At 51.2% G+C, this 24902-nt stretch overlaps 1 protein-coding gene across 2 annotated transcripts in view; it reads right to left on the bottom strand.

Annotated features, from left to right (window-relative positions):
- TNFRSF21 (TNF receptor superfamily member 21) overlaps positions 1-23995 on the bottom strand; it is a 38231-nt gene extending 14236 nt beyond the window's left edge. The window contains exons 1-3 of one of the 2 annotated variants that reach the window (XM_074582028.1): positions 23814-23995; positions 16537-17191; positions 13989-14486 (exon numbers count right to left, since the gene is read on the bottom strand). In XM_074582028.1, coding sequence (XP_074438129.1) covers positions 13989-14486; positions 16537-17191; positions 23814-23849 — 1189 coding nt within the window. In that variant the 5' untranslated portion in view covers positions 23850-23995. The remainder of the gene's footprint in view (positions 1-13988; positions 14487-16536; positions 17192-23813) is intronic. The other variant, XM_074582027.1, reaches the window with a different exon arrangement.
- Between the last annotated feature and the right edge of the window lie 907 nt (positions 23996-24902).

The raw sequence follows: 24902 nt of genomic DNA, 5'->3' as shown, positions 1-24902 counted from the left end.
TATCCATCTCTATATAGGACAGATATTTTTTATATGTGTGTGTATATATATATTTATCCATCTCTATATAGGACAGATATTTTTTATATGTGTGTGTATATATATATTTATCCATCTCTATATAGGACAGATATTTTTTATATGTGTGTGTATATATATTTTTATCTATCTCTATATATGATAGATATTTTATATGTGTGTATATCTATATATTTTATATATATAAGATAGATATTTTATATGTGTGTGTGTATATGCTTATATACCCCCGTACACACACACATATATATATATATAAAAAAACCCCCAACTATACAGCCTCATATAGATATTTTTGACCCAAACCCTTCCCACAATTAAATCGCGCTTATCAAGACCCGCTATATATAGACTTCAGTTTTCACTTCCGAGCTAGATAACGTTGCCATGTCCCCACGGTGCACAGAGCATCCGCAGCCGGCGTTCCACCTGCTCTACAGCAGGAAAACACCAAAGTACAAACGCCATTTTGCGTATCCCTACCCTCCTCCACCCACGGCCACCAAACCTCCCTCCCCCCAGCCGATTTACGGCCACGTCCATGTGTTATCCCACACGGAGGTGTGAGGGTCGGGGTTTCTCCTACCATAAAAGCTCAGCCCAGCGCAGGGGATGCAGCCCCCGCCAAAACACACACCACCCACAGGGCTTGGTTTTAACTATGGAGAGGTTCAGGAGGGAGGGAGGGGAAAAAAAAATAAATTAAAAATTAAGAAAGCCTTCTTCATTACTCAAATTAAGCCCAAGACAAAGAAAATGTTCCCCGGCATTGAGGAACAAGAGAAGGCTGTGAATATGCTATTAAGATTTATGATGGGGCTAATTATCTGAGGCACATAAATACATGCTATCGCTCATCACGTTTCAACACGGTGGCAGGAATTAAGCCTGGTCTTGTTAACTCCTCCCGTTACTCAGACAAAGACAAATCCCTCTCCCTCGATGCCTCTGTACCCACCCGGGCTGGCTGTCGGTTCGGCGCTGGGAGGACACGCATCACATCACGCCAGCAACCAAACCCCCCGCCTTCGGGTACCACACACCCGTGTCGGGAAGGAGCCCAAAAGCCGACTCAGGTTTGGAGTCAGATCCTTTCAACCAGCACATTCAACTAGTTTTGGCATAAAACCAGCAAAACCCCAGGTTTATGCAAGTCAATGCTTAATTTTACCGCTCAAACCAGGGGCGAAAAATAAAAATCTCTGACTTTGCGGGTAGAAAAAGCTTGTGCGCCAATGACAGCAATGCAAGGAGGGACAGGCGAGCAGGTCTCCATACATCTATATATATCTATCTATAGATAGATATATCTCAGTGCATGAATTATTATCTCAGAGCTTTTTCTACCTTCGTATTCAGGAATTATTTTTTTTCCCCAGGTTAAGTGATAGATATATAGATAATGCTGCCCATTTACATATATATGTGTTTATATACATTTAAGAAAAAAATATCAAATGCTGCCCATTTTATATACACAGTGAGCAGAGCCGGGTCCCTGCAGCAGTGCTGCCCTGCGGTGAGATGAAGCGTTACTCCCAGGCACATCAGTCATACAGAAGCATTAAAATAAAATTCGCTGTTTTATGACCCCTGCGTGGCACATCCAGTCCCCCCCAGGAAGGAGAAACCCACACACTACCTGCTCCCATCTGTGTATTTAATGCTGATAAATCCCAGTATTTACTGACGAGAAAAATTTTCAGCTGGTTGCAACTTGATTTGCACCCGTTTTACACGGCGGCACGACATTTACGTCCTAATGCGCTCGCGCAAGATTTACGGCAAAGCGCTCATGCTCCTACTGACATTTTCGAGTTTAGTGTATTTAATCTCACCGTTCAATAAAGTGGCCCCATAAACATGTTTATATCCCTCGGCAATAATATCCCAGGGCACAAGAACACACCAGGCAGGAGAGGACTTAATGGCGCGTAATAATCTTTGGAGAACAAATGTTCCATTAAAAACGAATTTGGAAATGTCTACCTTAATACTATAAGAACCTTAAACTCATTTTCTTGCAACTATTAAACGAATTTAAGCCCCATATGTTTGCTACATCCACTACAATATTGTGCAAACAAAACCCCAGAGAGATATGGAAGAGACACAGACATGAGCGCAGATTTGGCTCCAGTCAGTTAGAAAACGATTGCTCCCTCTGTTCTTAAAAAATAAGATTAAAACCATTACATGACAAGTTGCGGCTGCACACTGCCAAGTATTACTGCTCAAGCCATTTACAGTAACTTAATTCACTTGTCCAAAACTAAAATAAAATGTTAATGCTGATAATAAGCTTACGGTCCTACTATTTCCATATCCGCAGAAGTCCTACAAGTTACTCTGCAGAGCATTAATAGTGCCGGAGGGTCCCGATGGGATGGGAAGGTGCCCACCAAGGTGCATGGTGCAGAAAACCCCAGCTCCGCCTTGGGTGTTGGGTCCTCCCCACCCACCGAACCACATGGACTTTCTCCCACCAGGCTCATCTGCACGCCAAGGCTGGAGATGACGCTAAAAGCCCTCCAGAGTCCAACAATCCCAAGTAAAACGGCCGAGCTCCGTGGGGATGGTGCTTTAGCCCACCCATTTCATGATTCCCACGTGAGGCCAGTCAGAGCCACGTTGGTGCGATGCTGAAGCTGCTCTGAGCTTGCAAATGCCAAAGAACAGTCTGAATCCTCCTCCTTTTTTAACACACGCCATGGAAACAGCCTGGGGGAGCTGCCACCACCCTGCTGCTAATGCAGGAGGCACTACCACCCTCTCCATCATCACCATCAGGGACCACCACCATTTATTACCCAGCTTTGCTCACCTCAGACACTGGAATGAAAGAGGAGCCCTTGCTGTGAAACACCCACAGCTGCCTCCAGCAGAGCTGTGTGTGCCATGGCCATCCCAGAGCGGGCAACGACAGCATCTGAAGGATCCGGGACATCCATGAGCGTCTTGGGTACCTGGGCAGGTGGTATTTCAATTGCCATTACCTAAACTTTGCAATTCTCTAAATGTTGTGATGGGCTATTCCATGTAACCACCTAATTATTTTAAGGTGGTGATAACCCCGGAGCAACAAAGAACTCCCCTTCGTGGCAGAACAAGGCCAACACGTTGTGCACAGGCAGACGCGAAGCCCAGGGGTGGATGTACACACGTGGGAACAAGGGTGCCACCAGACATGTCTACAGCCGGAACAAATGGAGATAAATGGAGATAAGTCCAGAGACAGACAGACGCCTGCAGAGCGGCACAAGCAAACAGCACTGCTGAATACACATCCAGCTCATCTACAGAGACGCTGAGCTGACGGGAGGACTTTCCTGGAAAGGCAGGGCAGGTCTACAGACAGCAGTCTTGCCTCCAAGGACACTGCTCACCTCCACCCCAGCCTTCCTCATAAACACCATTTCAGTGACTTCCATTTGTTTATTTTGGATCTGGTTCAAGACTTTTCCCCATCCGTTTCCAGATCCTTTGGATGTCTCTCACCGCACTGTGGTGTGCACAGTTCAATGTAGACAGAGCAGCCACTCCTCCCACTCATGAATGTCACTGGGACGGTAATCACGCAAGCGAACAGGACTTGTATGACCTTTAACGACTCTCCTGAGCTTGTTCTGGACAAGCCTCGCTCATCTTCTGTAGCCCTACTATTTACAGTGGGACATGAACCGGGTCCTTCAGTGATCATTTGGCCTTAAGCAGGGCAAGAAGCCAGCATGGCACAGGGCCATGACCAGGGGTGCTGGCACGCCTACATACAATACACCTGCAAGACACCGTTTCTCCTCTTTGCCATTGCTTTTTGACTTCTTTCAACAAACTTGAGAGGAGTGGAAGAGCTACCCTGCCAGAAGGCTACACCCAAGCACCTGGCAACAGATACGGTAAAGTCTAACCACAGCCCAGCCACAGAGGAGCTTCAGTTCCTTCCTTTCCTCACCCTCTCACAAACAAGCCATCATTATTTTCATTTTTGGAACTCAAGCCACATATCGTTTGCTATTTTTCAGAAGAGTGCTTGCTGAGAAGCTGCCACCTTTAAGGGGAAATCCCACGTTCAAGCCTACAGAGCCCTCCCAAGCCATGTGTCCTCCCATCCACTAACAATGAAGGGACAAAGCACAGAGAGGATTAACACAACACCAGTTCAAGTCTTATAGGCGGTCTTCGACAGGAGACCGTTCTGGTCTGGTTCTGGTCTCTGGACCGACAGGAAGCAAAGCTCAGGAGGCCGTTCAGGACCTGTGGCACACATGGTCTCATCTACTGAGTAGGTTATCTACCCAGGGTTCCAGAGCCAGCTTCATGCATTTTCAGAAAGGTTGAGTTTCAGAAGACTCCAGGTTCTAGCCCTTCATCAGCAGGGACAGGTACCACCAGTCCACCCATGACACCTGCAGGAACTGACCTCCACCATCCCAGTTACTAACCTGAGCTAGAGCACCTGCAGCTTCCACTACTGGAACAGGTATCCCAGAGGTGGGCAATGGCAATTGCTACACCCACCCAACACACACATCGATGGCTTGTTCTTTAATGCAATCCAGACCTCCAGTAATAGAGACACTGAAATTCATTTTTTCTCTGCAGAAAGGATGCTATTTGCCATTACTCGCTCTTACCCTACATGGGAAGAGCTGCAATTTCATCACTTTCTCCATCTGTCCACTTCAGAGCACATGGCACCACGTGGAATGACAAATCCTGACCGTGACAGGCTGGCTAGATTTTGACACGCGCGCAGACCTTGAGGATGAAACATCGTGGGTGGAGAGCACAGCCCAAAGGCACATGCAAGTCAGACAGGAGAACCGCAGTGATGCAGCCCAACCCTCCCCTGCGTTCAGATAAAAGTTCCAAATCACTGCTAACCCAGCTCTGTTCCTGAGCTCATCCCACCTACCTCCTCCAAATATCCTCCTGACTCATGCAAAACGCAGCCACACCAGCCTATTTTTACCTCTGAACACACACCGAGAGCCTGCATGTACAACCGAGCCAGGACGCGGCACTTCCAAACTCCAGTTGACACCACGGCTTGGCCAAACCAAGAATTAGAAATCCCAAGCCTCCGACACAAATACCTTTCCAAAACGTGAAAACTTCACCAATCTCTGCCCAAAAAGTGGGAGCTGTTGGAAACTCAATTCCTCCCCCTCCTGCTCCCCAAGTATATTTCAGGTGCTAAACGAGGAGGTTTGGAAGATGTGCAAGGTCCTGCACATGGGTCACGGCAAGCGCCGGTATCAATACAGGCTGGGGGATGAAGGGATTGAGAGCAGCCCTGCCGAGAAGGGCTTGGGGTACTGATGGATTAAAAGCTCAACATGAGCCGGCAACGTGTGCCTGTAGCCCAGAAATCCAACCACATCCAAAACAGTGAGGCCAGCAGGTCAAGGGAGGCAATTCTGCCCCTCTGCTCCACTCTCATGAGAGCCGACCTGGAGTCCCGTGTCCAGCTCTGTAACCTTTAGACCATCAGCACAGGAAAGACATGGACCTGTTAGAGAGAGCCCAGAGCAGGACACGAAGACAATCAGAGGGCTGGAGCACCTCTGCTGTGAGGACAGGCTGAGAGAGTTGGGGTTGTTCAGCCTGGAGAAGACTTGGGAGACACCATATTGCGGCCTTCTGGTACTTAAAGAGGGCTTATAAGAAAGAGGGAGAAAGACATTTTACCAGAGCCTGTAGTTACAGGACAAGGGACAATGGTTTTAAACTGAAAAAGAGTAGATTTAGATTGGACATAAGGAAGGAATTCTCTACTGTGAGGGTGGTGAGGCGCTGGAACAGGTTGCCCAGGGAAGCTGTGGATGCCCCATCCCTGGAGGTGTTCAAGGCCAGGCTGGATGGGGTTTTGAGCAGCCTGGTGTAGTGGGAGGTGTCCCTGCCCAAGGCAGGGGGGTTGGAACGAGATGACCTTTGAAAATCCCTTCCAACCCAAACCTTCCTAGGATTCTAACAAGAACCTTTGTCTGGACAGGAGGAGAGGACACACTTATGAAGACTCATCAGTGATTTCGTAGTTTTCCCATGGAGTACAGCGCTGGTACCAGACCCTCCCAGGAGCCAGTGATTCACATCCTCCGCGAGTGAAGTTTGGACAACAAACCACTAAACAGTGGTGTTTGTTTTTCTTTTAAAAACCAAAAAAGTCTTGCAGGGCAGGAAACAGACTCCTGACAAAACACTTCCCACACGCTCTCTGAAAAATAACCAAACCAAGCAGTCGAAGAAGGCTTGTGATCAGCCACATGCGGTTACAAACATGTTTCAGATCTGGGAACGTGAGGGTCAGCACAAGACAAGACCTCCCTTCCCACCACACCCTACGTTGAAGTTACCTCTATAAGAGCACCTTTGGTCCAACTCTCCCGAGACCCACAGGAGCTCCTGCCCACCACCACGGGATGCCCTCCCTGCGTGTATCCCTACACTGGCGTTGGGGACCTGCAGAATAGACTTGCTCTTCCTTTCGTTTAAAAGGGAACGGCCAGCGTAAGTATTTTATGTAATTATTAACTTTTAAACGGCTTTCACAGAGTTAATCTTCATTATAACCCTCTTGGACAGCTGGTAACCCTGAGCAAGCAGAGCCATATAAATATCCAGACACCCGCAGATGCCAACCCCAGGATTAAATTCGCCTCCTGCATTTCTTTCCCCCAGAAAAAGCCTTGGCAAGCGAGGAAAAAAATATCTGCCTTGTTATTCGAGGAGTTATGAGTGAGAGCCTTACGGATGCGAGAAATCACAGCCCTTCCCAGCACAGAAACTGGTGCCGGGTTTTTGGCCAAAAAACAAGGACAACCCTCCTCTCCCCGCAGAGCTGCCCTGCCTCCGACACTCGACCCTACACCTTAACAGCTGGGCACAAATCCCGATCCCTTATTAAACGAATCCAGGGGCCACCCAGGAATTTTGACCATGGGATAGTTTGGGTTTTTTCTTCCCTTTTTTTTTTTTTTTTTTTTTGAAGCAGATTTGGGAGCAAACATACCAGTTTCCCCAGGCAGCTCCACACAGCCCTGCGTACATTGGATAGATGGCTTGTGTAGTAACACACATTAAACGTGATGAAGCACGGGGGTCTTCAGGCCTGCTAATGCAATAAGGCTCAGGAGCGAGATGTGATAAACCTGCACACTATTAGGTTTCCATCTCTCTAAGCAGAAGACCAGTCTCCCTCGTTCGTGTCTTCCAAGGCTCCCTTTCACCACGAAGCCTTGGTCACCTCCTGCATAAACCCTATGGAAACCCTGCAGCTTCCCGAGAGGTCAAGGATGAGTTTGGGGCAAACCTGAGCAAAGTTTTGAGTCGAGCAGTTTGAGGAAGATGGTGCTCTGAACTCATCCGATGTCACCCCAAAGCACCCACGGCAGAGGTTTCCACTGCAGACGAAGGGCTGCTTCATCCCACCCCAAAGTGAAGCATCACACCAATGCTGGAGCACTCGTAGCATGAAACACAGAGGTCCCACACAGCCCAACAAGCTCCAGCAATGGAGCATCCCTGTTTCAAGGCTCAGAAGTAAAACAGCATACATAGTTCTCCTGGTGCCCACTACATACCTGCCCCTTCCAGCACAAGAAGGAGGACACGGACCTGTTGGAGCAGGTCCAGAAGATGATCAGAGGGCTGGAGCACCTCTGTTGTGAAGGCAGTCAGAGAGTTGGGGTTGTTCAGCCTGGAGGAGAGAAGGCTCCGGAAGACCTTATATTTGCCTTCCAGTATCGGAAGGGGGCCTACAAGAAAGCTGGAGAGGGACTTTTTACAATGCATCTAGCGATAGGACACGGGGTAATGGCTTCAAACTGAAAGAAGGGAGATTTAGATTAGGTATCAGAAAGAAGTTTTTCATTATGAGGGTGTTAAGACCCTGGCACCGGTTGCTCAGAGAAGCTGTCGATGGCTCATCCCTGGAGGTGTTCAAGGCCAGGCTGGATGGGGCTTTGAGCAACCTGGTCTAGTGGGAGGTGTCCCTGCCCATGGCAGGGGCGTTGGAACTAGATGGTCTTTAAGGTCCCTTCCAACCTAAACCACTCTATGATTCCAATTGAATAAGCTCCCTTTCCGCCTGGATCCCACTTTGCAGAGGTAGACAGGCTGACTAATGTTAGAGGACAAGCGGTCATCTACAGATCATTAAGCTGCAGATGCCAGAAGAGACTGCTTTGGAAAAAAAAAACCAAACCACAACACCACCTTCTGCCTCTCCGTTTTGGCAGGTAGACAGACATTAATCCCTCATTTCATGCTCTGCCTGCCAGAGTCATATTAGGGTTTGCACACAAGCCCAGGGCCGCTCCTCTCCGGGCGTAACCGCAATTACCAAATTATGTTAGCAGCAATGGGCACACCTGCCCTCTTGAGATGCTGCTGGCCATCTCTGCCCTACCTGTGGTCAGGGCACAAAACCTTGAGGCCACCACAGTCTGAGAGTGGTGAAGCTTTTAACCCCACGGCTCCTCCCGACGCTCTGCAGATGTGCAGATGAGACGGAGTCCCCAGAGGTGTGTTTCCACAGCAGCTCCTCCATCCTCACCCTGCCTCCCAGCGTGATGCTCCTGCCAAACAAGCTGTTACCCATCTAGGAGCTGATCAAAGGAAAAACTAACCCTACAGAGAAACCCATGCCTACTACATGTCTTTCATCTCATTTACCCATAGAAGCACTAAGGAGGGGTCCTGAAGTAGCATCTAGAGTCACCCCATAGACCTGCAAGCGCCATCCCTGCAGCTGGGTTTCCTTATTCAGGGTAGCAGTTGAGAAGGAAGTGACACCGGACTCGAGGAAGGATATCCACTGCTGGGTTGTTTCCATGCACTTGCTTCCCTTCATTAGATGATGGATCTACAGAAAAGATTACGGTTATGTGTGGGCTTGTTTAGTCAGTGTGCTGACTCTTTAAAAAAAAAAAAAAAGAAGTAATTTTACTCTGATAAGCATCTTCCAACACTAACAATAAATGAGTATCTGATTCCATGTGAGGACAAGCCTGCAATGACCCGAGACGTCCCGATGCACACTGCCAACACACCCGCTGGTAACATTCACATGGGGACGCTTCGGAGCTGCAGCACAGGGTCAGGTTCTCCATGGCACAGGGCTTTCCAGCGAGGCTCTGGTCCCTCTTCAACACCCTTACCAACTTGCTATGGAGCAGACCAAGCTCAAACCTGGTCCTACAACAACCGAGCTGCAAGCCAACAGCCATTCCCTACAAATCACCAACCGAGACGATCCCAGCTCCCAACATGCTGAAAACCGGGCATCCTGACAGCTGAGCAACCAAGACCCCCAAATCCTCAAATTCCCCATCTTTCCACCATCACCCCTCACCTCCCCACTCTGCTTTCGATCCTGCGCCATTTTCAGTACGTACTCTTCTACCTGCAAGAGTAGAAGCAGCCTCAGCTCTACCTCAGCTGCAAACAGCTTCTGCAGAACAGTTTATTTCTCTGATTATTTAACCGGAGGCTTCCTGGCTTCGCTCTCACCACCCACTGCAATAATGTGCAATTACCAGACTTGAAGAAAAATAAAAGGGAAGTGGCATCTCATGCCAGGCCAGCGCTGCCAAGAACTATTCTTCAGTCTTTCAACTCCGAAAAAAAAAAAAAAAAAAAATCACCAAACTCTTCTTGCCTCTTGGCAGATCATTTCAGGCAGCTTCTTCTATCACTGGAGGTTTCACCCAAAACCGTAACGTTTTACACCGTCTTTGCCTTTCATCCTCTGCTACTCAATGGGTGAAAGCCAAAGGCAACACTATCACCGATGCCTGCAGGATGCCTGCAAGCCCATCGTCATGTTTGGCATAGGCCGATGCCGAATTTGGCATTTCCAAGACATTCACGAGACAGGATTCAAGTCTCCATTTTTATTACAAGTTCAATTCCTTGCCTTTGGAAACAGAAGAACAACAGAAATGGGCATTCGCTAAAATGAAGGGACTGTTTAGAAGAAAATGTTTCCAGCATGTTGACAGTTCCTAATCTTCTAAAAGAAAGCAGTCATACAAGGTTAAGACCACAGAGCGCTATCAGCCCCGTGCCCATGTCGTGCAGGCGCCACGCTGATAATTTCTTTGGAAATCTTTGGCAAACTACTTTTCCCCTTTGGATTCCCATCTGCAGGGCTAGAGAGTAAGAGCCAGCTGAAGCAGCAAGAGGCCCAGCTTCTCCAACCACAGCTCCACCATTGGTGCTGCTCTACCTTCACGATCCCAGGCAGGCGAGACCTGGGGGCTTTGGGGACAGGCCCCGCCATGGGGACAGACGTGAGGACAGACGTGGAAGTAGGCTGGCTGCTAACTCAGGCCATTAGTCATCGCAAGCATTTCCCAGACCTCTGAACCATTTAATCCAGCGAGAATCATCGGCATTCGCCATCTTGGCTGGACCACGTCCATGTTAAGGACACAGGTCTTGTTTTAACACCAGCCTCCCAAGCTACTGCTAATTTTAGGTTTGGGCTGTTATTTAAGGCACGTATTATGCCCAGAGAGAGCACAGGGCACAGATACCACCTCATGGGAAGATGAGGACAAGTGAAACACCCCATGACAACAACCGCTGCTCAGGATCGCAGGCGTATCTCAACTACGTAAGCAACTCGGTATATCAAACACCATCAGCAACCGGGCAACAGTCTGAGCCACCACTTCTACCCTAAAATCCTCTTCTTTTGGAAAGAAGCCCAATCACAGCGAGATGACTTTGCTCCAGCACTGCTGCCTCCCTGACTACGCTTCACACAGAACCTTTATGAAATCAGTAACAAAAATCGATAATAAAATCCGCCAAGTGGACAAAGCCTTGGATGCCAGCCGTGCTCCCGTCATCACAGGAGATGCACAGGGTGCCGGTGCAAGAGCAGCCGCCCAAGCACAGCTCCTCCGAGCAGAGGCTGCAGCACCTACGTCAGACCCGGTCTTGCCTTTCAAAGGTTAAAGCTGTTTACCGAAAGGATTAGGAGGGAGGAGATGGTAAACCAGGAGGAAGCGGGGGGAGACTGTGCGCAAGAGCTACGTACACAGGCTTCGCCCCGGCAATAAACACACCTCAACTCCTTGGCACGGCCAACCACCACATAGGTGGGGAAGTCATATGGATGTCGGCACGCTGCCAATACCAGACCCCCGGGCTTCACCCCCAGCCCCAGAAGACGATTTAAACCTAATTTGCCCTCCACGTCCCTAGTGCAACCACAAACCAGGCTGGCACCTGACGACCTGGGGAGCAGCTTGTGGTCCTCGCATCTATGGAGGCTTTGCTCTGGCTGCCTACCATGGAGGGATCTGCACAAGCAGTACAGGAGGGGAAAGATTTCCTCTCTGCAGCAGCCTGAAGTTTGTTCCTGGCTATATTCAGCCTTGTCTGAAATGCTGCTTCAGGGTGAAGCATGATTTGGGTACAAAGACTGCCGAAGCAGCAGAAAACTAAGCCATGACGCTGCAGCTCTGCAGTACATCTTAGCTGTACGGCCGGTTATTAAATAAAAGGTCAATTCCTCTATGGCACTACATCTTCTCTTGTTTCAAGTAAACAGTCTTAAGAGTCAGACGTTTCAATAGGAAAACCAAAGAGGGATTTATAAACCACCATGGGAGGAGAACAATTTCCCTATCTGACATGACAGAGCACCACCACCAAGAAAGAACTAATGAGCAAAGCCCTTCCAGCTAACGCAATGTGATTCAGGCAACACCAGAGCTGCGCTAAAAGCAAGACAAAGCACTAATTGGTTTGCGTTCATCTGCCTGCCTTCACTGCACCAAGTTCAACTGAGGACATTCAGCGGCAGGAGGAAGTCATGAAGCCACCCAAGCCAACACGGAACCAGCGTGACTATGGCACGAATGACTGCGAGGGATGTGCAAAACCGCCCAGCATAACAACGCAATTCACTTCCAGACCTCAGCCGCTTGATCAGGTACTGGGACAGTTTATCACCTACGCGTGTTTTTTGCTGTTACAACCAGCTCATTTCCCATGGCAAGGGGAAAACTTTGCAAACATCTTGTGAACTTGACACACTGGCTCAATTCAGCTATTAAGGGATGACAGAGAAGACCAGAACAACTCATGGATGACCCATGAATGATGCTGTCCCCCAAAGGATGACCAGAACTGTGAGGTTATACCTACATGGGTTTACAGAGTCTCGTTGCTCACCATGTTATCACCTGCTCTTACCCACAGTTCTTTAACCTGAATCACGCTTGGTGAGCAAAATGCCCCCACAAAGCTGCCCCCATACCACTGCCCACAAAGGCAGCTCCAACTCGGCCTCCAGGAGAAGGGCCAGCTGTGGCACAGGATCTGAAACGCCAGGTTACAAACCAGAGCTGCACCCGCCCAAAGCAACTTGGTCTGCTCCCTGCGCTCGATCGCTCCCCACCCTGTTCAAATTCAGCCCCTGCTCTGAGATAACCACACTCGCTGCTCAAAAAAAAACAGGAAAGTGAGAAAATCAACCAATGGGTAATTAAGGTAATGGGGAAAAAAGTTACTACAAGTTAGTAACAACCAGTCACTTTTGGCCAACGAACCATGGCCAAAGCTTTGCAGTATTTCTGGTAGCGCCCACAAATAAGGGTGTTTAACAAGGTTCTGCAACCCCGTTGCAGATCACTCACCATCACCCCAAGGACCACATTTTGGGTACCACAGATTTTAGGGACAATGGAGCACAGGGGTTACTGGAAAAAGTTATCACAACGGAAAAAAGATCAAGAAACTGCACCCCAAGGATTCAAAAGAGTTAAAAGGGAACTGAGAAATAGCACAAACACAACAGAAGGCACAGAACTAATTCCAACAAGACCTTACTGGTTCTATAAATGCATTGACGAAGGCAAACAAAGTGTAGCAGGAAGGAGAAGAGAGTACATGACAGGAGACGCCCTACTCAAAGCCTTCTTTGCTTTGTACTTAAGCACTCAAGGATAACTTTCATCAAGCACTGATCTCTCTTAAACCCTCCAATCTTTTTTTTCAATCCACTCTTTGTTTGGCCCCCCCTTGTTAAATGTGCTTTTCTAAAGGTTAACTGTGAAGAGATGTTTCAGGTTGAGCAACCTCAACCCAAACAGTAAGGACTCATCAGTGCTGTCTGTCTGCACAGGGTAAAGGGGGGTGAAAATCACCACCACAGCTTTGCAGAGGAAGAACCATGTATCATAGTAGGGAGATCATGGCTGCTTGGTGCTCACATTCATGCCACCGTTAATTTATCATTGATTTTTACAAATTTCCATTTAATGACCACAGCGGGTCATCTTTAAAGTCTCATCAAAAAGCTGACAGCAAGTCATCCACCAAAAGAACAGAAAAAACTGAGAAGCAGAGCCTCCAGGAAGACCCCACGACACTCATGGAGCTGTACGCCTCCACGACACAACGTTCCTGGCTCCAGCATGGGCGAAGGGCTGGGGACACAAGCCAGCAGTCGGGATTTAGGGCTAAGAACCTGAAATTGAGGCACTGCCAAGAGGCAGGGGATGACTCAGCCTTCCAGAAAGAAGAAGACAGGAAAAAGGATAACACAAAAGACAACCAGACCTATGTCTGAGCAACCAAGAAAATAAGGAGTGAAACAGAGAAGGGGGAAGGGGGGGGGGGGGACAGGAAGGGAAGGGAGCCTTCATTTAAGATCCTTCTACCAAGAATGGGTGGGAAGGAGAAGAGCTGAGGAGAGCAAGTGACATTCCCTCCATTAACTCTTCTTTCAGGAGCAGGGACACACCATGGGAACAGGGATAGGGAGAAGCCAAGGATGAAGAAACATCTGAGGAACCAGTACATGGGCTTTGTCCTTGCTGCAAGACCCAGCAGGTCAGAAAAGCAAGCGGTCACTTAACGTGGGGGCAGCTCCTCCAAAGCACCACAGAGGACACTACCCCCTACAGCCCCCGGTCGCCACTGCTCACCGTGCCCGTTGCAGTAATAGATCCACTTCTCCCTGTTCTGCGTGGGGGTGGTGGACTTTTTCATAATAGCTTTTTCCACAATGGCACTGGGATCTTGCCTGGGTCCCTTCTTCAGAGTCCGTGAGCTCTTCCTGACACTGCAGACGACAATAACCACCAGGACCAGCAGCAGGAAGAGGACGATCATCCACGGCAAGTGTTCGTTGATGTCGAAGTGCTGGTGGACGTTCTGCTGACCTCGCCGGGGGGGCCTGTATGGGACGTTGGACTTGTCGCCCCCCGCCATCTCCAGTGATGGCTGTTTCTCCAGCGCTTGGCTGGTCTGCTTGTGCCGGTAGCTCTGCGCCTGGCCAGCAGTGCTGGAGCCCACTAGGGTCCCACTGGTGCTTTCCGTCTCGTTGGCCGAGGTCTCATTGTGGTAGCCCGCTGGCCCCGCTGTGCTGCTGGATGTGTGTGGCACAGGAGAGGGGACAAAATCGGGAACTGAAGAATTCAAACCTGTGAAAGGAGACGAGAGCTCAGTGTAATGGCACCGGAGATGGGATATGGCATCATGTCACAGTCTAAGACCTGCCTGAGCATCTGCCTGGCCAGCAGACAGAAACTCAATGCCAGGCAGCAAGAAGGGGAAAAGGTGAAGTTGAGGTTTGGCTCTGGGAACAGATGGGTATGGTTACAGAGGCAGGTTCAAGATAAAATTGACCCTTGTTGGTTAAGGCTAGTGGCAGTTTGTTTTAAAAAAAAAAAACAAACAAAAACAAACACACAAACAAAACCAAAACAAAACAACCCAAGTGACTAAAGGCATGCTGTCAATCTGTGTTTGTACATTCAATACCTCTCAAAAAACCTAAAACTTTGAGGTTTCTTAGGTTTATGAGCACGGGTTTCATTCCAAATCCAGAAAATGTGGTATTTGGGCTAGAAACACATGAAAATTTGGAGGCTTAGTATCTCTCTACCACATTTTGTTTAAGGAACCACAAACTTTTTTTTAACAGTGTTGCAAGCAGCTGTGGATGCATCAAGTACAAAACAGGTTTCAGAAGCAATAGAAGCAACCTAGCCTCCCTCTAAAAGCTACCTTCCATCTTTACTGCGCTTTCTTATCAACCAACAGCTCTCAGGTCTCAGCCAGCTGCATGACCAAAGCCTGGTGACAAGGGGAAGGGAGGGCTTTTGTGGCCAAAACTAGAGCTTGCTATAGAAACTCGGCTTTTGAAGATCATGTCTCATCCCAGATGAGACAGAGAGTGGGTGTAACCACCTGTAACGAGATTTTGCCTCTGACGTGGTTACCCAAAACACTCTGATCAGGATACAAACACGGAAAATGCTTTAACTTTTACCCAACTGTCTCCAGTTGATTTCAAAGTTCAGGAAAACACCCTCCCATCTTCCCCCAATAACACGTCAACACCATATCAAGTTCTGAGACCTAATAAAGGAGAAACAGTGGGAGTCTACCACTGTCACTGGCAACGCTTCCCCGCTATTGTATTCACCAACTCAGGTGTTCAGGCCATCAAAAGTTGCATTTTTTTTTTTTTTTTAATTAAAATGCCCCACCTGAGACACTGTAAGGAGGCTGCTTCCCAGGGAGTGTTAAGCACCACCTCAAATGGGGTTCTACAGTGCCACTGCACCAGCCACAGCTAAAGCATCTCCCTAAAGACTGCCATGGTGTATCGTTTTCAACTAAATAAGAGAATGGGGAATTCAACCTGGTTCTCCCCACCACTGACAACTAATAGAAATCTTAGAGGACAAAGAAAAAAAATGTACGGCACAGCCTGTGCTCCTGGAGAGCTGTTTTGGCGATGGATCCCATTCAAGCCAATACGCTGGCTCAGCACGGGGCAAAATGCAGCAGGGAAAGCACGGGCACAAAAGCAGTGAGTCCATCAGGGAAGCAGTCTGGTGGAGCAAAGCTCCTCTCCTGCCAGGGTTTTCCTGCTGCACTCTGCTCAGGTTTGCCACGAACACACAGAGACCAGTGCCAGCACAACACAGACAAGAAACAAGGCTGGGGAACGCGATGTCCTTTCAAACCAAACAGTAGGACAGCCAGGAGTCCAATCATGACTGCAGTGTCAGTGAAAATGTTATTAAACATGGTTTAATGCAGCTGAGGGCAACCTAGAGCTGCCTTCTGGCCACAAAGCATAATCACAGAATGGTTTAGGTTGGAAGGGATGTGAAAAATCATCTAGTTTCAACCCCTCTGCCATGGGCAGGGACACCTCCCACTAGACCAGGCTGCTCAAAGCTCCATCCAGCCTGGCCTTGAACACCTCCAGGGACGGGCCATCCACAAATTCCCTGGGCAACCTGTTCCAGTGCCTCACCACCCTCACAGTAAAGAATTTCTTCCTAATATCCAATCTAAATCTACCCTCCTTCAGTTTGAAGCCATTACCCCTCATCCTAACACCAGCAAAAGCACCACCCATGCTACAGACCAGGCTGCCCTTTAACAGCCCACGACCAAGCCAGGAACGCAATCGCACGACCGAAAACACACCTTTGTTTCAGTGGTGGACATTACCTTTGGGAAGATGAGCGGTTGGTGGAACTTCATAGGGCTCTTCAGCCGCTTCGGTGCTTGACGAAGTCAAGGATGTGTTCGGAAGAGACGCTGGAGAACCACAGACATTGTCGCTCTCCTTCGTCCCTGGCTTGATGACCACCATGTTTTTCGCAAAGCAGTCAGTGTATGTTTTGCACTTCATCACACTAGAAGGCACATCAGAAAAGGTACCACGAGGGCACGGCTTGCACCTAACGTCTTCCGTCTCGGTTCCTTTCTTGCGGACGCCCCAGCCGACCGGGCACACCGTGTAAGGGACGCAGGTATCGTTTGTCTGAAACGTACCAGACAGGCAAGTGCACTCGCGGTCAGTCAAGGCAGTACAATGAGTTTTCTCAATCATTGGCAGTTCACAGGGTTTTCTACAAGGGTGGCACCGCTCTATGCCGTTCTCATGCTTGGTAAAAGTCCCATCTGGACAAGGGCTGCACTCCCTTAAGGTACTCTTCGTACAATGTTTAGACACATAGGTTCCTGCAGGACATTTGTCGCAGATCAGCTCTTTGTTGGTGGCACGGTCGAGGTGGCGGTACTTGCCAGGGGAGAGGCCGATGGCATTCTGCTCGGAGGTCAGCTTCGACTGACCATCAGCGGTGCCAAGGAGCATGAGCAGCTGGAAGACAGACAGGAGGTATTAGTCAACAACAGGGCGCGAGTGGAGCCCTCTCTGCCGGCGATCCCTTGCAGGATCACAAAGCACATCCCAGAGGGATGCACGTCCCCGTGCGACCACAGAGATGTTCCTACACGCAGGGGAAGGACCTTGGCAACGTCAGGGTGGAAGAGAACCAGTGCAGACAGCACCACGCTCTCCAGACACATCGCCAGCTACGATTATAATTTCTTAAATTTGACACCACGCTTCTCGGTGAGACTAAGCATCATTTACACTGCAGCCCTGCCAGGGTGGCAAATACTGCTAATTGTGTTTCAGCAGTACGTGCTACCTGGCCACCCCAGGAGAATTCAGACCAGCTTTGCCTTTCAAGGCTGAGAGGCTCCAGCATGAGCCAGGGACGTGCTGAGAAGACAATAAATACACACAGGTGGCAGCTCTGACCTGTAAAACTTTCCTCCTCTGTATTTATTCACCCGCACTTGTTCAAATAGTTACCTTTCTAAAGAACGCAAACCGGGACAAGATCCAGGCTAGCAGGCATTACCGGACTATTTCTCAGCCCCTCTGCCCTTCCACGGGTTTTTATGACCCTGGGCAAGCGTAGGGTTTGGTGAGACCGCAAGGGATGTTCTGCTTCGAGCCTCCAACCACATCTGAACCCACTTTAAACCAGATGCATTAGCAACAGGAGAGAAAACCCGATGCTATTTTTAAGCTTTTTGAGGAGCTCTGCTGTAACTCAGTTCCTCATTGCATCAGATGGAGGTAAAAGGTCCCCAGTTTTTAGACACTGAACTGCATCCAGCTGGGCTTGGCTAGATGATGGCTACAAATCTGTTTATCTCTACCTATTTCCAATCCCGGGGCTTTACTCTCTTAGTTCCTTTGCATCGAGGCTGCTTCATCTACAAGAGAAGCTCCATCTACCAAGCAGGACCTCCACTTCCTCCAGAAGACCTCTGGTCCACGGATTTAACGTCCGTTATGCCAGCAGAGATAAGACGCCAAGAACAAAAGGCGTATCAGAAGAAAGGCTGACACAACCTCGTACAGCATGCAAAGCAACAGGGAAAAAAAAAAAAAAAACCCAAACATTTTCAAACAGCCGCAGGCTGAGTGAGGGGGGGAGAGAGAGGGACGGGCCAACGTTACCTTGAATTTCCAAAGGCGCTTTTCCTACACTGAAGCTAAAAAGACCAGAGACCCTGACGCTTTTCACAGCCAGGCGCATAAATCACTTGGCTGTGTTATACAAGCCCTCGCCTCTTGCTCTGCTACCTATTCCGGGCTATCAGCCAGCAAGAATATATTCAGAAGCAAGGGGGGGAAAAAAAAAAGAAAAAAAAAAAAGAGAAAAAGAAAAAAAAGAAAAGCCTCCCAACAACATGACTCTGCAGAAGGCACATCGCAGCAGAGCCGCAAGCTGCGCCGCGTCATTTTTGGTGCAGTCTCTCGCTTCCTGGAAACACACAGCACATTTCTCTCTCACCTGCTAAATAATTTACGGCTCAGGATTTGTACAAAACACTTCAAATTATTTTTTTTAATTTTTCTTTTTTCCCCCCCTCTCCTGAAGCAGCGATTACAGAGCAGGCAGAAGCAGGCAAGCCCGTAGGAGTTGACGAGGATCCTGCGGCAGTCAGGCTAATTACGGCACGTCAAATTAAAACAAAAAGCGGGGCTGCTGCCCTGGCAGGCAGCAAAGGCTTACAGGATGCATTTTATTTTTTCCCCTCCCCTAAGACATGATTTCACAAAGTGCTTAGCTGGCTCTAAGGAAACCTGCCGCCCGCAATCTTCATGACGCAACCCTGAATTAGCAAACCAGACACAGCGGGATCTGGTCTCCCGAGGTCGTGTGGGGGGGTCACCTACTCATCCTCCTCCCCGTGCCGGTTGCTGGGGCGTTGGGACAGGCCTGCCCCACCAGCTCACATCCAAATTTCTCCCTCTGCATCAAGCTAGACCTCAGGAAACCCATGGACAACCCCGCACGTGCCACGGGTGCCGTCCTGCTCTCCCTTTTCTTCCCATCTCCAGCATCTTTCCATCGCTCATCTGGGAACCAAAGTCAGTGGGACCCACACCACCCTAACACCACCAGCTTAATTTTTTGTTTGTTTCCGTTTGTTTGTGTTTTGTTTTTTTTTTTAAACCTTATCTCAAGCAAAGTGGCACTGGTGCTCTTGAACATCTCCAGATCTTCAGCTGCACATGCACTTCCAAGCTTAGGGACAACAGCAAGTCATAGAATCACAGAATGGTTCGGGTTGGAAGGGACTTTAAAGATCATCTAGTTCCAACCCCCCTGCCATGGGCAGGGACACCTCCCACTAGACCAGGTTGTTCAAAGCCCCATCCAGCCTGGCCTTGAACACCTCCAGGGATGGGGCAGCCACAGCTTCTCTGGGCAACCTGTTCCAGTGTTTCACCACCCTCACAGTAAAGAATTTCTTCCTGATATCCAATCTAAACCTCCCCCCTTTCAGTTTTAAACCATTACCCCTCATCCTATCATAACACTCCCTGATAAAGAGTCCGTCCCCATCCTTCCTGTAGGCCCCCTTCAGGTGCTGGAAGGCCACTATAAGGTCTCCCCAGAGCCTTCTCTTCTCCAGGCTGAACAACCCCAACTCTCTCAGCCTGTCCTCATAGCAGAGGTGTTCCAACCCTCTGATCATCTCCATGGTCCTCCGCTGGACCGGCTCCAACAGGTCCATGTCCTTCTTGTGCTGAGGACTCCAGAGCTGGACACAGGACTCCAGGTGGGGTCTCACCAGAGCAGAGCAGAGGGGCAGAATCCCCTCCCTTACCCTGCTGGCCACGTTTCTTTTGATGCAGCCCAGGATGTGGCTGGCTTTCTGGGCTGTTAAGTCCCAGTGGGGGAAGGCTAAGCAGCACTGAGCATCCTCTGTTGATTCAGATTTGTGTTTACGGTCCCTAAAACCATCCAGCTGCTCAGGTTTGGTGGCTGGCACCACGCCGATCCCTGAAAGAGAAGGCCAGGAGGACATCCTCAACAAAAAAGGAGCGTCTGCTGGTTTGGTGCCTCATCCTCAAGACTGCCCAGGAACACGCAGAACCAGACCTTTCTAGCTGATACACCCCGTCTCAATGGCAAACGCAACAGAATAATGAAGTGAGCTCTGCTTAGCCACTGGATTTCAGTTCATTACTCCAATATCGAGGAAAGTGTATAGGGTAACAAAAAAACACAGAGAAAAGGAATCGGTGCAAGGTCTGAGCAGATCTGGTTTCAAGCATTTTCAGTGCCGCTCTCTGTGCACGATGCAGGAGCAGCTCCTGATACTAAAGCCAAAAAAAGGGTCAGGTGGGATGAGGCGGCCACGATCCCAAAGAGCTCCACACCGAGGCCCTCCACCACACCAGCAAAGGCAATTCCTGGCCACCTTCACCTACTCCAACACATGGAGGTTTTTATGGCATAAGGAAAGCGGATCAGGCTGGGGAACGTTCTCATTTTCACCTCCCCACATCGGGGAAATGGCTCAGACAAGGGAACCTTCGCGCTCGGCTGCAGACAAACCCTTGAGCCAGAAGGACGCCGCAGCTGTGGTGGGCATGACCCACCTCTCCACCACCCAGCTTGATGGTTCCATCTCCATGGTCACATCTATGCTGTGCCTCCATCACCCTCATAAATAACTGCACGCTGCAGGAGAGACCCCACGGGTAATTGGCACAGTAAATAGCTTTTAGGGGCCACATGCATGGGGACGTGGCAGGGACACAGCGGCTCGTTCAGGACCCAAACCCACTCGGTGAGCCAAGGCGCCAGCAGAAAGTTGGTGGCTCAACCAACATTTGTGTCCCGAAATGGGGTGACACCTCGAGACAGTCAACACCTCGGGTTGTGGGCAGCAATGCCCCACCACCAGCCCTGCGGGGAGGCACTGAGAAACCTAAAAAAAAAATCATAAAAATAAGAGAAAAAATGACAAAAGCCAGCTAAACGCAGGGCACTTGACCCTGGTAGAGAAGAGCAGGAGCAGAGAGCTGTAAGCGAGCACGGACTGACAGTGCTAAATTGATACTCCAGGAACAGTTTCCATGCAAAATCTGTCCAATTTGGTAGAAATGGCAGCTGGCTCCATGGCAATGCCTTGGCACAGGTCAGGGATGGGCTGCACAGCCTTTCCCGAAGGTCATCTGCACCCTCCGCCGACCAGCACCGGGAAGTCACTTGCAACATTAAAAGAGAAAAAAAAAAAAAAAACAAACAAAAAAAAAAAAAAGAAAAAAAACCAAAACCCCAGAAAGACAAATAAACCGGTCTGGAAGTTTTACGGTAACTTTGCAGACAGGAGGAGCCCATCTCCTGCCCCGCACACTGTAAAAAGAATCAAGTTACTCCAAAAAAAAAATTGCCTGTCAGGAGAGTATCGAAGAGCAAAACAAGTTTCTGCTTCTTGCGACGCGACTGGCTATTGCAGCTGGGCTGGGGGTTGTGAAACCGAGAGTCTGGGGCTCCCTCTGCTCCGCAGCCCCTTTACTACGCCTCGTGAGCCAAGCGCAGGCAGCCGAGGGTGCCAGAACAGCAGCACCCACCGGCCGGCACGTCTGGTCCCCATGAAGGGGAACCCAGCAGCTATTCCTGCAGCCAGCGCCGACCGCAGCTCGCCAGTATCCCCGGTGGCCATGGGTTTGCCCCAAGCAGATGAAATCCCCCGGGTTCCCCCAAAGCCCCAAGTCAAAGCAAGGCAACAAGGTGCCGGTTTGAGGCGAGGGCACTGGGGTGGGGAGGGGGTGTCACAGAATCATAGCACTGACGAGTTTGGAAGGGACCTTTCAGATCATCTAGTTCAACCATCAACCTAACTCTGACAAAGACCACCACTAAAACATATCTCTAAGCACTGTGTCTACCCGTCTTTTAAACACCTCCAGAACGGTGACTCAACCACTTCCCTGGGCAGCCTGTTCCAATACTTGATAACCTTTTCAGTGTAAAAATTTTTCCTAATGTCTAATCTAAACCTCCCCCAGCACAACTGTGAGGCCACTTCCTCCCGTCCTAGAGATGGTGGGAACCACCTTGCGGCAGCCACCCAAAGCCCGCGCCAAGCAAGGGAAACCATGGCCAACACCAGCCTTACGCAAGCGCTGCCGCGTGGCTACCGCTCAAAAAACCAGGCAGATTTGGGTTTGCTGCACCAGCAGCTGGCGATTCCAAGGCACTGCCATGGGGCTGGAAGGACATTAACTCCTTGTGGGGCTGGAAAGAACATTAACTCCTTGTGGGGGGCCAAAGGGAGTTGCCCGAAATTTTGAGGATGAAGATGTGAGATGAAGAAACCGTGGCCGCTGGCCAAGGGAGCATCCTGCCAGCTCAGGAGCAAAGGGGAATTTCGTCTTACGGCTCTTTTGCCCGCACGATCAGCACACGCAGAGGCTCGAGTACACGCACGCACAAGCAATGTACACACGTTTGCTCAGACTCAGCTTTATTTTGCAAAATTGCTGGTGGATTTCCCTACGCTTTTATATCAGGTTTCCCCCCCCGCCCCCCGCCTCCTCTTCCCCCTATACCTGCCATTCCCGACTGACCTCCAGGATCCCAGCTGGAGCTCCATATCTCAAGTTCCCCATCAGCATCTCATCTTCTAGCTGTGCCGCCGCACTCGCTCCTCCCCGTGGGAAACGGGCGCTGGGGAGAGCCCAGCCAGCACCGTGCACCGACCCCGGCTGCTCCTTCGCCTTCAGAGCAATGAGGCCGTTTCTAATGCTCTCCCAAGCTTTAGATTATTTTTTGTTTACTCGGCTTCCTCTCGAGCCAGCACCGGCTTGCTAAGACCCACCTTGAGTTCAAGAGCAAGCGTGCTCCTGGGTTACACAACCCAGCCGCAGCAGCTGCGGCATGTGCCTGACACACCGAATTACCGTCTCCCCCCCCCAAAAAAAAAGAAGGGATGGAGCCCCGAAGGGCTGGCTGGGAAGGGCCGTACCTGGGGAGGTAAAGCTGGAGGTGAACCCGCCGGAAAACATAAGTGTTGAGTCAGGGCTGCTGCCTGCAATTAGCAGCGGGGAGTTTTGCTGCCTGTCCAAAGGGTGGCAAGAAAAGCAGCTGGGAGGGATGGATGGAGGGATGGAGGGAGGGATGGATTGGCTGATGGGGGGGATGGATGCATGGATGGATGGGGGGATCCCAGCCCCGTGCCGAGCTCCTGGAGCGGGGCAGGGGGGTGAAGCAAGGATCGGCTCATCCCGGCACAGCCCTGGATGAAACCCGCGGAGAAGATGCCGCCCATCGCCCGCCCGCAGTAACACGGGGATGGAGGGGATGGAGCAGGGGACATCGCACCCGGTACCCTCTCTGCCAGGGCGGGGGCGTCGGGGTGGAGGGACGATGGGGGACACCGCTCACCCCAGGGCGCCGCGGAGGCGTGGGGGGGGCACCCAAATACACGAATCCCGCCCCAAAACACCCCCTTGCCTGCCCCCCACCAGACCGGCGGCATCACCCCCACACACACGCGGGCGGGGGGGGCGGGCAGGCAGCCCCGCACTGCAGCACACACACACACCCCACCACCCCCACCCCCGCGGATCTTGCGCGGGCGGCGCAGGGACACAGACCCACACCCCCCACACTCACCGTGAGGAAGCCAGCGAGCGCGGCGGCGGCCCCCATGGTGGCGGCCGGGGCCGGGGCCGCCGCGCGGCTCAGCGCAGCGGGCGAGGCGCTGCCCGTCCGGCCGCGCTGCCTCAGGCGGCGGGGCGAGGGTCTGGCGGCGGCGGCGGCGGCGGCCGGCGGCGGCGGCGGCGGGGCGGGGGGCAGGCGGCCATGGCGGCCGGGGCCGGGCGGGGCGGGGGCCCTGCCGCCCGCCGCGCTCCCACCTGCCTGCGGGGCGGCCGGCTGCGCACTGCCGCGCGCGGCGGGGCGGCGCGCACGTGGGGCGGGCGCGGCGGGGGCGGGGCGCCCTTTGTGGCGTCACCGCCCGCCCGCGCAAGGGCGCCCCCCCCCCAGCTCCCCCCACCCGGGCTCCATCCGCTTCCCGCGCAGCGCAGCCGCTGCCTCAGCGCTCCGCACACCCGGGCTCCCCCCCGCGGGTCTCCGCGCCGGCGGAACACCCCCTCCCCCCCCCCCCGCCCCGTCCGCGGGGTGCGGGAAACCGCGGGGCTGGGAGCGATCGTAGGACCACAGGCTGGTTTGGGTGGGAAGGGACCCGCTCAGGGCATCGCGTCCCACCCCGTGCGCCCCCCCACCCCCCCGGCCGTGGGCAGGGACATCTTCATTAGATCAGGTCGCTCAGGGCCCCGTCCGACCTGGCCTGGAATGTTGCCAGGGCATCCACCACCTCTCTGGGCAACCTGGGCCAGGGTCTCACCCACCACCACCGGTGTAAAATTGTCTTCCTTCTATCTAGTCTGAATCTTCCCTCTTTTTAGTTTAAGGCCATCTCCCCCTGTCCTATCGCAACAGGCCCTGCTAAAAAGCCCATCCCCATCCTTCCTGTAGGCCCCCTTTAAATATTAGAAGGCTGCTCTAAGGTGTCCCCGGAGGTGGGGACAGTGTCTTCTGTGTCTTCTCCAGGCTGAACAACCCCAGCTCTCTCAGCCTGTCCTCACAGCAGAGCTGCTCCAGCCCTCTGAGCATCTTTGTGGCCTCCTCTGGACATGTCTGAACAGGTCCATGTCCTTCCTGTGCTGAGGGCTCCAGAGCTGGACACAGGACCCCAGGTGG

Source organism: Larus michahellis, chromosome 3 (assembly GCF_964199755.1).
Source record: "Larus michahellis chromosome 3, bLarMic1.1, whole genome shotgun sequence".
NCBI lineage: Eukaryota > Metazoa > Chordata > Aves > Charadriiformes > Laridae > Larus > Larus michahellis.
The sequence above is the reverse complement of the archived record's forward strand: the minus strand, read 5'-3'. Positions and strand labels throughout refer to the sequence as shown.